Genomic DNA, 12,425 nt, shown 5'->3' with positions numbered 1-12,425 from the left:
TAAAATTATATGATTTTCTATAAATTGTCTTAAAGTTATAGTTATTGACTTTTTATAAGAAAGTACAACAAAACACCATTGTTTTCATATTTAAAACTATTAACTATTCCACTTTGAATTATCTAGTATTTATTTGAAATTATGTGCCAGTTTGTACATTCTTTAATAAATAGTCCTTTAAAAAACTCTTTCTAATCACTTCTCGACCTTTTGGCTAAGATCAAGTGTAAAAAACTCTTTCTACACATAAAGAGTATATGTGATTAATTTCTAGATTGTTCTTGGTATGAATTTGTTATTAAATACTTTATCTGTATTAATACAATATCAAATAACATGAAATTTAATTGCTTGTCTTCTTAACTACACATAACAGAGAAAGCAAGATTACAACAATTGAATGATCTGGAACAAGATTATGATGTGCTTATACCAATAATCATACAAGTAATGAGAAATCTGAAACACTTCCATTATGCACAGGTACACCACACTGTTACAGTAAACTAGAAACCTGGCCGAGGCATTCCACCTTGGTAGACACTCTGATCAACCAGTTCCATGTTTGAACTCAAAGTCTAAGGGCATTTCTTTTGCCCTGTTTGCTTGGATTTTCCAAAGTGCCTCAGTTCCTAATTCCACACTGCTATTGTGTGGATCAAATAATCCCTGGTCACAAAAATACTCTGGGGAGTGACTCCCCTGGCGCCCAGGTTACGAGTGTGGTCAGTTATTCCACATGCCTTAGGGATGAGCTATCTTTGCCATGATAAGTGATTTCCTTTTCAAGTTTTGCTATCTCCCATTACAAAAAAGTCATAAATAAAAGCCATCATAATGAAGAAAATGAATATTGAAATCTTAATGCAGCACTAAAGTTAGGTACCTTTCCTCCTGCCTTGTAAAAAATGGTTACTGACTTAAAACAAGAAATTTTACGGTATATTCTTAGAATTACAAACATCTCCTATTTTGACTTCTTCAATATGAACCATAACCGGATATTTTAAACTGTGGTTTTGCCACATACACACTAGACATGACAGTTTTAGTTTCCTTTTGTGTGGTTCATTGTATTATGAAACACCTTAGAGAAAAAAATTAAAGATGATTCTGCAAGCCTTTTTCTTTTCAATCTCTCATTACACTGTGGACAGTGAAATTATAGTTTTTAGGCAATGTAAGTCATTCTATGATAGTGGCTTTTAGAGTTGTAGTTTGCAGAGTGTGGCGACGTCAGTGCCAGTCTCTGGCTGTGTGCAAACCGGGGACCCAGATATCTCCCAGATTCCGGGCACTCTGAGATCCAGGCCTCGGCGACCTGTGGACCACAGGGACCCGCTGGGTTGGGGACACCGGCTGGTGTGGTTCCAGCCCGAGGACGGGCTCTTCACGGGGAACCTAGTCAGACAGCCTGCAAGCTTGCCCTCTTTCTTTCCATCCTTGGCTCCTAGGGTTTTACAAGCAGGGGTCAAACAAACAGACGCTTTATTTCCAGCCACTCTACCCGGTAACTGGATCCTGGCAGCGAAATCAACTCGCAAAAGCGTCCAGACACTGCAGCCAGATCGTCAGCCTGAAGTAAAAGTAACTTCTCTGCGCGGCTGCAAGAGCCGCCAGGATACAGATTTTAGTTCCTGGCTAAGCACAGCTGCCACACTGCATTCTCGCCCCTTCCCCGACTCCCCCAAAAGCGTGGGAGAAGGAAGCAGGGAGGACGTGGAGAATGCAGCCCGCGCTTGCTCTCGGCGGCGCCCGCTGCAAAGCCCTGCAGCTTTGGGAGCCCGGAGGGAGCGATGACAGGGCCCCGAGCCAGGGTTCTTAGGAAGGGGCGGCGGGGGTGGGGGTGGTCACCCCACGCCGACAGCTGTCCAGCCCCTATAATTCATTGGCTTCTCCCACCCCGCCTTCCACATACCATCCCGATCCACTTTAGCCCCCCGCCCCACCCTGGCTGACCTAATAAGGTTATGCAGTGTGTGTGGGGGATCTGTATAAAAGACACGGGCTGTAGGGACACCGCGACTCCCCGAGAGAAGGCAGGAGCCGGGAGAGACCACCATGGCCAAGGAGTGGGGCTACGCCAGCCACAATGGTGAGTGCGGGCAGCGGCCGCCCCGGTCCAGGGCATTGCACAGAAAGTAGGAGAACAGGAGTGCTCTGAAAATGTGGGTGCAGAGTGGGTAAGAACTAGCATTAACTGCACTTTTCAAGTGCCAGATGCTACTGGTCCTTTTTTCTAAACCATTTGGTATTCTCTCCAGTGGATTTTTGCTGTTTTCTTTGGAAGAAACTGAAGCGCAGGTAAGCTAGTAACTTGCATGGGATCACACTGTCTGACTGAGAAGTCAGACACCCTGAGGTCCAGGCTGATGGTCCTCTGCTCTGAGATGCTAGGGAAAACACTTAGCCTCTCTGAGTCTGGTGTTGGTATGAGAATCTTATTCTGCCTACCCCTCTGCTAAACCTATGGGAAAAGAAATACCTGTGTGCTCTGAAAACCACAAAGGGATGCATATGTGGTCAATGTATGCAGACCGTTTAAAAAATAAGCCTTTCAAGCAATTCCTGAGCCAGCAGGGGAAATACATGGAATTAAATACCACCAACAAAACTATGAAGATGTCTTAAATGCTAAGTCTTGTGCTGCCCCATCTGAACCCAAGACCATTTCTTAAATCGTAGTCTGTGTATTTTGCTGGTTTGTCTATTCAAGAATGGCCTTCGGTTATACCACCAAATAAATAAATTCCCTCAACTTTATTTTCTAGGTCCTGACCACTGGCATGAACTTTACCCCATTGCCAAGGGGGACAACCAGTCGCCCATTGAGCTGCATACTAAAGACATCAAGCATGACCCTTCTCTGCTGCCATGGGCAGCATCTTATGACCCTGGCTCTGCCAAGGCCATCCTGAACAATGGGAAGACCTGCAGAGTTGTGTTTGATGACACTTATGACAGGTCAAGTAAGTACAATGCTTAGGGAGGGGGCCTATAGATATTTTCCATGTCTGTACTGGCAAAAGTGTGATTACAGACACAGCAACAGCTATTGGTGGGAAGAGGGAGCATTTCATCCTTGAAAATAGAGATGACATTCTTCTTTGCTTTAGTTGTAAAGAAACATATTTGTGTATTGAAGAGGAATGTCTCACCCTCTAATTTTGGTCACTTTGTTCCTGAAAAATGGTCCTCTGCCCAGACCAAAAGTTGGCAATGTGTTCTTGAAATGGAGCTTGATGGGATGATGTTGAAAATGAATCCAAGTTCGTGTTCTTCCCACTCTTATGGCCAATAGCTGAGTATTCCTGCACTCTTCAACCAAGTCTGGAGAGTGATGCTCCCGCTCCCAAGTATGGCACTGACTCCATTCTACAAAGCAAGAAACAAAGTAAAGGAATACAATAGACACTGTCTTTTCCTGGGGCCTGGAACAAGGCCAACCCAGGGGATAGAAAGAATAGGGCCATTGCATGGGTCCCGATGTCTTGGCTTCCTGTTTCCCTGGAGTTTATCTGACTGATCCTTCTGGTAAAGTGTTTTCAAAGTAGCTGAACATTTCTTCAGCACTACTTATGTGAAAAATCAAGTTGTTTTAAAAAATTAACAGGGCCTGGGGATTTAACTCAGTGGTTCTGTGGCCTGCCGTGCAAGTGCAAGGACCTGAGTTGGAGCTGCAGTACAAAAAAAAAAAAAAAAAAAAAAAAAAAAAAAAAAAAACAAACACATACACTAGGACGCAAATAAATGAAAAAAAGGCTGACTAGAAATATTTTATTTCACTGTAAATGAGGTAAGAATCTTCCCTTCAGGACTTAATGCTCACTGTACAGAACACAACTTCCTATAACCTTGTTTTAAATGGAGTTAAAATTATCCTTATCAATATACATAAAAGCAAATTCTGAATTATGTTGGAGTAAAGAATGTGAGAGTCATAACTCCTACCTACCTATCATATTCCAAGTAAGGAATATGATATAATGTTACATTTTCTAAATTTTTTACACCGCTATCCCCCTTCCAACCATTTTAAATCTAGCTCCACTTTGAAGAAGAAAAAAGAAAATTAAACAATATTATTAGGTTAAGCCACATAAAAATGTTATTTTTGTAACAAAAGTAGTTGATTATTGACGATTTCTTACACTTTATTCTAACAAATTAGAGTCGTATGTCCAGATACTAACTATTCCAAATGATTGCACAGGAAAAATATGAGAAACCACTTAATTCCTTCATAGCCAAACTTATACAGGCCTAGCTTTATTGTTTTAAAGATATACTATCCCTTCCTGTGATACTTATTGGGGTAGACAATCCTTTCCAAAATAGCTACCTTGAATTTTATTTTGCTTATATTGCTGAATCTTGACTTTAGGGTTTCTGCATGGCAATCCAATATCCTTTGAAGATATTTGAGCCTCTAAATTACTATCAAGCTTAAGTGAATTGAAATCAAATGAAGCAACATATTAAGATATTTATACAATAAACCCAAATTAATGCTATTGAAAATTGTTAAATTTTGCAGTCTGCATTGATTGGTTTCCTGGGAAATTTTCAAATTTCCATTTCATCTGACTTGAATAGGCACCCTCTACATTAGATGTAGATCAAAGCGCTTGCTTGTCATCCTAAAGAAGAAAATTGCAGGTGAACAGTCAGACATAAAGGATTCATGTTTGTATAACGCTTGCCATGCAGGAACTATGATGAGCACTACTAAGGTGCTTAATCTCCGTTAATCCTCACAGCAGATCTGCAAGTGTGGAATTATTATCACCTTCTTAGAGATGCAAAAACATTCAGAGAAGTTTAGCAACTTGCCCTAGATCACACATTTATCGAGGGGTAGAGCCAGGATTGGAGCCTAAGACTGCCTGCCCCTTCTTAGTTTGGTTCCTCCCACTGCACCACACTACTGACACATTGTTGGGTGTGTGCATCCTCGTCGTCCACTTTCATAAGTGTTGTTACATTTCAATAATAATAAAGCAAGCCAACTAAATAAAAATGACAGAAAATGCATATGTTATGATATATCCTAAGTCTTCATTTTTGGAGGAGTTCCATATGCTTGGGGAGGGCTCTGTCTTCTTAGCAGAACATCTACTCCCTTTGCCCATCAAATGCACCTGTTTAAACTAGGGTAGCTCTCTGTAACGGAAGTGTGAGCTCACTGACTTTGCTTATCTGATCACAGTGCTGAGAGGTGGTCCTCTTTCTGGGCCCTACCGACTTCGCCAGTTTCATCTTCACTGGGGCTCCTCCGATGATCACGGCTCTGAGCACACGGTGGATGGAGTCAAGTACGCAGCAGAGGTAGGAAGGAGAAACTGCTGTCATCCACCCTGCATCTCCCATAGTAAAAACTGAAAAACTAAAAATTACAACCTCAGCAACCAAACAACATTTTTCAAGCACTCGGTTGTGAAAAGAATTGTAATAATTTTAGCATAAACTGCAGCTGCTGAATTTTCTCGGTTGGACAGTAATGGATGGGTTGGTGGGATAGCATTGCACACAAAGACTTCCAAGGTTATATATAAAAAAAGGTGGATGTTGCTTAAAGGAAAAAGGGACGGCCCTGAATGGAACCAGAACAATAAAGATAGCTCACATGTGTGTTAATGATACACATATTACCTCATCTGATACTCTCAGCAACCTGGTATAATAGGCTTCAGATTTGGTAACTGAGGCACAGAAAAGTTATATGGCAAAGGCGCACAACTGATAAGTACTAGACCTGGTGTTGTTCTTTATGCCAGTTAGCTTCAGAATGTATCATCTTAGTCAGTGCCCCATGCTGCCTGTTTTATGAGAATATAGTGCTTTTAAAACAGCATTTAGTGATTCTGACCAATGTTCATGTTCTAATGTTAAGAGAACACACAGACTGACACAGATACACACAATTTTATATAACAGATGCTACTCTGTCTCAGGTAACTCATTAAAGAAAAGCATGATTTAGAGCTCAGATCAAAGCATCGAGTTATAAAGGGAGTAAGACAAGCCTCCTTCCTATAAGTCTCTGTAGAAAGCCAAGCTACTTTGCTCTTTTCCAAGGGCAGGTTTTGTCAACACAGGGGCTGAGCAGGGACTGTGGGTACACAGGAACTTTGTCCTAAGTGAACTCATCAGGCAGTGTGATTGCTAAGACACCCAAAGTATTTTGCTGTTGTCATTCCATTTCTCTGCAGCCAATCCAGAGAGCTAGTGGCAAGATAAATTGAGAATGCCTTCTTCGTACACATCTTCCTCAACAAATGGGTAGAGTTTCTGATATGTCTTACAGATGTAGGAAAGGCTTTGTCTCTGAACATTGTGCATGAAATTATTTCACACATTTGATCTTAAATAAAGTGTTTTTTAACCATCACAAACTATTGTATTCTCTTTCCGTTCTCTGTAACTCAATATAGGAAACCTGATTAGCTTAATGGTGCTCATGTTCTAAATTAAGATAAGGTGGCTGCCAAGTTCTACAGCCTGGCTCAAAAGAGATAGATTGTTTTATATACTTTTTATTTGAACCATTAAAAGTTCCACTTTTAAATATTGCAACTTAATATTTAGAGTTTTGTCATTTTATATGGCATCGCTAAGCAACAACGTGTGGACAGCACATTTTTTGAGTCTATTGAGAATAATTCTATACTTAGCTCCTTATTCTAGGGATTTGCCTCTTAACCTGTGTTTTATGGTTTCAGCTTCATTTGGTGCACTGGAATCCAAAGTACAACACTTTTGGGGGAGCTCTAAAACAACCTGATGGGATCGCCGTGGTTGGCATTTTTCTGAAGGTGACATTAAAACTGCGCTCTTTTTCCCCTCCTCTCAGAACTTAGTTGCTTTTAATGCTGGGGCTAATATGAGTCTTGGTCCTCTGTTGCTTGAGTCGTGTGTACGTGTTTTCCTTTCTCTATATGCATGTTATTATCCATTCAATTGATCAAGACATTTTTGCTAAAATCTGTTCAAAATGTTTTGTTCCCTTCTAAAAGTGCTCCTTTTGCCCTGTTCCAGAGCCCCTGGCACTTCTACATTTTCTCTCAGGATGAGTGTGTGTGGAGGGAATGACTGACAGAGAATTCGAGGGAGCTTGTTGTGATGGTGGTGAGGGCGAGGAGGGTGGGATGTGCTCATTAAGCTTTCCCACTACTCCACTTCAGTTGCTCCAGAAACCAGAAAAGCTGATGATGGGAGCTTCTGGGATGCCAAGTGCCTGGCTTAACATCCCCTGTGCTTAAGGCAGCCACCACCCTCATGATCCCGTGCTAAGATAGCACATGGAATGTGTGTGTTGTTCGGCCAGCCTTGGTTTAAAGAGGACTTAGTGTCATTAACACATGAATTTGGTGGTAACATAATCTAGATTTTAAGCCAGAGGTGAAAATCTGGCTTCTTTCTTTTTGAATGACCTAATTCGTTTCATGTTCTGAATTCACTGGATCATTTTCAGCTCATGAAAACCACACCCCAGAAGGCAAAGTGGGTCTGAGAGGAAAGACAATGAATTTAGTTTCAGATACACAGAGCATACTCTAGCTCTAACTCTATTTAAGAAATGCAATGACTTTGCAGAGGTCAAGGACATGTAATTTTGTGGTTTTATACTTCAGACGCCTGGAATCTAAGTTTAGATCAGAAAACATGCACTCTAAAATCTTGGGGGGAAAATAAAATCATGTTTTTGCCTCATAAAAGATATTTTGGCAGATTTATGAACACTAGTCGCATGTAGATGAATCAAAATCAGTTTTTAAGATGACCTTAAATTATGGAGAAAGGAAAAATATCGTATCGGATTTCCATTTTTTTTACAGATAGGACGGGAGAAAGGCGAGTTCCAGCTTCTCCTTGATGCATTGGACAAAGTCAAGACAAAGGTAAAAGAAAATAATCTCTTCTTCTAAAACATCATGCAAAGAACATTACTTTTCATTTCTTTTGCATTATGAAATACTCTACTCTTTTAACCTAAACTCTTACTACGTTGATAGATGTGCTAGGCACACATATAAATAAATGAGATTATATTTGTACATTTTATAGTTTTTGAAGCAATTTTGCCTACATTGGTTTATTTCATTGCCTCCTGTCAGATATCCTTTCTCAAGGCAGTGGGTGAGAATCAGAGAAGTTGAATCTCTGGATTCAAAGACTGGGGCAGTTCCCTCTTTCTCTCCTCTCCCCACCTACCTACATAAACAGACTCACTGAGGTTCTAAATGCCAGTTAAAGCTGGTGTTTTAAATCCTGGTGGGACCCTTTCCAGCAACACTTATCTATATTTTAAATCTTTAAGAGTAGACTCTTCTACTTAGCTGACACATTTTAGTTGTCCTTATGACTATCCTAATTAACTGCTATTGACTTTTACCACTCAAAAGTAATTATTCTAATACAACAGTCAATAAAAATGCAAGCCTCCCCTTTTTAATCATCAACAACCAAAGCATTAACTTATGTTAGGTACTTTTGTTACACTTTAGATATAGCATGAGTTTTTCCTCAAGACAAATGGTAGAATTATAGTTCTACACATAGTTAAAGTGAAAAGAAATAAAACATGGCAAAGGATTGTGCCAGATGAAGTTATACACAGTCAGCTTCCTGAGTAACCTTTATTTCTGAAGGACTGGACCTTGTTAACAATTGATTTACTCTATTGCCCTTGAAGTCTGGTCCACAAGTGAAGTGGTGAACCCTCTGGGGTGTGTGTCGCACGGGTTTCAGCCAGCGTGGATTAGCCAGGGCCGGGCTCTCTTCTAGGGCAAGGAGGCGCCCTTCACTCACTTCGACCCATCCTGCCTGTTCCCCGCCTGCCGGGACTACTGGACCTACCAGGGCTCCTTCACCACGCCCCCCTGCGAGGAGTGCATCGTGTGGCTGCTGCTGAAGGAGCCCATGACCGTAAGCTCCGACCAGGTGAGCAGCTCCCCGGGGCCTGGGGAACACACAGGTTTATAATCGCTGGCTGGCCAAGGAAGATAGAAAAACTAAAAATCCACTTCTGTAATGGATGCTTGTCCAACATTTCCTCCTAGGGATCTGAATTTGCTCTGGTTAATCACAATCAGCCTGTCCCGTTTTCTAAATTTTGGCTTCCCAAGGGTACTGGGATAATTTCAAACTGAAGAAAAGTGATCGTGATAGTGACCGATGCCCTAGTTTAAGCTACACTTAAAGGTTTAGGGCAAGAGGACGGAGTCTTTGTTCCTTCGGAGATCCCTGAAATAGTGTGCACTGGTCAGGAGCTGGGGTAGCAAATCCAGACCTAGGAAGGAGAAGGGAATTGGAAAGAATTGAACATCCTTGGGAACAGTATGCTGTTTTTCCAGTTTTAAAGATAAACAAGGTGAACCTTAGAAAGTAGAAGTAATTTATCCACACACTCAGCTGAGTGCAAGAGCTGAGTCCCACCTCAGGGCTGTTTTTGATAGTATATGGTCTCCCTTCCTCCTGTTCATTTAAAAACTGACTGTCTTAACAACAATTGGGTTAAAATAAGGGACACGAAAAAGACCATATTTAGCAAGTGAACAACATAGAATGTGTCATAGTAAAATCGGTTTACCATTCTGTCTCCCTTGACTAAGACCACAGTCTATTTGTAGACTCAAGAATATAAATTGGTATTTTAATCAAAGAATCAGGTCTAATGGCCTTAGTCATTGATATAAATATTTTGAGAAAGGAATGAAATTGTCTCAAGGAGAAAAACTAAAAATAATTTAATATTGCAATATACTGGTCTTAATAAGAATTTCTTATTCTTTAAGGAAAAATCAGTTGAAAATTAAAATTGTGGCATAATATAGTTCTTTCTTCGCTTTTAAAATTGACTCCATAAACGCAATGAAGGCCTATTAAAAATATATGTGATTTGTCATGCCTTTCTACATAAAGTGTGTACTTCATACCCAACCCCTCAAATTAAAATAATTGTTTCAGAATTCAAGAAGAAAAGGGTTTGACCAGAGTGCATAGTGATCCATAAAATAGGCGACACAGAGGGGAGAGAGGGAGAGAGGGAGAGATGGCTGGAGGGGGGAAGAGGAGGGAGAAAGGACGGGGAGGGGGAGATTTTTACAAATAAAAAAAAATATATTCCTCCAGCAGTGGTAGCTGAGTAGCAACCTTGGACTGAGCCCTTGAGACCGGTTTTGTGCGGTCTCCTGGTCCCGTTTGGAAAGCCCGTGACTTGTGACCCTTGGTCGCACGGTGCGTCCAGCAGGGGGCGCCTCGCTAACCTGCAGCCCTGTCCCCGCAGATGGCCAAGCTGCGCAGCATCTTCTCCAGCGCCGAGAACGAGCCCCCGGTGCCCCTCGTGGGGAACTGGCGCCCTCCGCAGCCTCTCAAGGGCAGGGTGGTGAGAGCCTCCTTCAAATGAGGCCGCAGGATCTCGCCCTGCTCAGGAAAAGAAGCCTGTGGGCCGAGAGCGAGAGCGGTTGCTTGCCTCCCTCTGGCGCTCTTCACGCCAAGTCTATTCATCTTTCCACACCCAGAGAGAAATGCGAGAGACGCAGACGCCAAGAAACCGGTTACTTTTGACAAGGTGTGAGGCCATAACACGAATCTCACACTTGACCTTTGTTATAATCATCTTTTCTATAAAAGTAGCATTTCTAGTAAGCTTTCAAAGAAGAAGAAACAGAGACAGAAGAGTAAAGATACAGGAAAATGGCAATTGAGCACCATATTCCTGTCATCTTAAATTCACAGAACCTCACATTTCCTATGTTCGTATTTTCAATGGCCCACCTTAGAGGAGTAATGAATGATTTTATTTATAGGGGTAGAGGTGATTTTTCTATAGAGAAGCCGGAAATTAAATCGATTGTGGACACCGCAAATTGAATGATAATGTGTTTCACCTCTTAACATCAAGAGGCCCAGTACTTACTAAAATTTTAGCTCTGTCTAAATTTACCTGGTTTTGGTTATCAGTGAAAGGAAAACACAGACCAAGGCTTTGAAAACATGTGATCCAGTATTGGAGTTTCTTCTTCATAAAGATGGTTTTCTTTACCTGCAGCAGGGCCATCTATTTTTTATTTCATTACTTTTATCTTTGCATGCCTATCAAAATAAAAGCTGTGTCTGGTGTCTTTTGAATCTGAGGCTGAATGAAGGGGTTCCTAGGATAGGAAGGAGTGATTGGTGGCACTCGAAGTAAAAGTAGCTGTACTGATGGATCACCAAATAAAGACATGGATGCAAAAAGTTGGGCATTGTGTTTTTGAATGAAAAAGCATCACAAATGACAAAAATGGACTAAAGCTTCGAAGGGCAACTTTGTCCATTTGTTTTTAGGAGTGAAAGGTAGGGATAGAAGACTCCAGACCTAAGTCTGTATGCTACCTTTCTCAAGGCAATTTGTGAGGACATCTGACAAAATTGCACACAAGCGAAATTATGTGCCCATACATCTGAGAGTGCAGAATGGTTCCCAGAGGTCTCACAATGGGTTAGGACTCGAGTTCAGTCAGTGCAGTGGGGATGGAATCCACTCAGACTGCAGATGTTAGGTCAGTTTTTTAAAATATAGTTTAGGATGACAATGACCTAACAGTGCAAAAGCCTCTCTATTTAGACTTTTAAAATATTTAATATCTTTAGACACAATGTCTAATTTTGCAGTTAATGGCTTTGATCATTTTTCTGTGCTTTGCTGGCTAATATGTTAACTACTTTAGAAAAGTTTATTAGCGTAAGGAGTGAAAATGGGATGCGGGCAGAGAGCCCTGAGATGCTGGCAGTGAAGTCATGTGATGGGCTCCTATGAGGCTAAAGTTATTTAATAAATTACCACTTGGGTGAAGCAAAACCAGGTTGGTCAGTGTGAATTGGATGTGTTAATTAAATCCCTTGAAATTAGGAGGTGTGGAGCTTTGATCATTAGTGGTAGTACACAAGCCGGTTCTCTCAGAGTACTTAGCAATGCTTTAGTGCACTGTAAAAAGTGCACACAGTACTCACTCTCTGGGAGGCAAGAAAAATGACCAAATGTCAGTTATCCTCTCATTGGAGGATATAGGCAGGGCAGGTTAAAGTGGATGGAGGAAAAATACTGGATCAAAGGAAGCTGTGTCCCTCGACTGCAACCTCTGTAACAGCCAGAATATGAATCTTGCACAATGACATTCATCTTATTCCCCAATACTGTATCCGGCACATAATAACCACTCAATAAATATTTGGTGAATAAATGATGTCTAAGGGTGAATGTAGGACCACTTCTCATCTTCTTGGATCACAAATTACTCTGCATTGAGAACACTGGTGTTTGCTTATCTTAGTGAGTTTAGATCTCCTTGGAAATGGTCTCATTAGCTTCAGGTTGGAGTTTTTCCAGCAGAACATATTTTTCCCCCAGTCTGATTGCCTGTGTTCACAGTTACCTTCCA

The 12,425-nt window shown here is 41.2% G+C and overlaps 1 protein-coding gene across 1 annotated transcript; it reads left to right on the top strand.

The window, feature by feature from the left end:
• The first annotated feature begins 1,662 nt into the window (after window positions 1-1,662).
• On the top strand, window positions 1,663-12,221 carry Ca3 (carbonic anhydrase 3). Its single transcript, XM_033760325.1, has 7 exons — window positions 1,663-2,095; window positions 2,772-2,969; window positions 5,210-5,328; window positions 6,723-6,815; window positions 7,839-7,901; window positions 8,788-8,943; window positions 10,289-12,221. The coding sequence occupies exons 1-7, from the start codon at window positions 2,062-2,064 to the stop codon at window positions 10,406-10,408; spliced, it is 783 nt and encodes a 260-aa protein (XP_033616216.1). The 5' UTR covers window positions 1,663-2,061; the 3' UTR covers window positions 10,409-12,221.
• Window positions 12,222-12,425: the final 204 nt, after the last annotated feature.

Source organism: Fukomys damarensis, unplaced genomic scaffold, assembly GCF_012274545.1.
Source record: "Fukomys damarensis isolate Sample0158 unplaced genomic scaffold, DMR_v1.0_HiC HiC_scaffold_5, whole genome shotgun sequence".
Lineage (NCBI taxonomy): Eukaryota > Metazoa > Chordata > Mammalia > Rodentia > Bathyergidae > Fukomys > Fukomys damarensis.
Note: the sequence above shows the minus strand (reverse complement) of the source record. Positions and strands in the feature narration are given on the sequence as shown.

Excerpts from the sequence above, each read along its gene's own strand:
- Ca3 (XM_033760325.1), top strand. The coding sequence starts at position 2,062 with ATGGCCAAGGAGTGGGGCTACGCCAGCCACAATG. Across the intron at positions 6,816-7,838 it reads TGGTTGGCATTTTTCTGAAG|ATAGGACGGGAGAAAGGCGA; the intron begins GTGACATTAAAA and ends TTTTTTTTACAG. Across the intron at positions 7,902-8,787 it reads TGGACAAAGTCAAGACAAAG|GGCAAGGAGGCGCCCTTCAC; the intron begins GTAAAAGAAAAT and ends GCTCTCTTCTAG.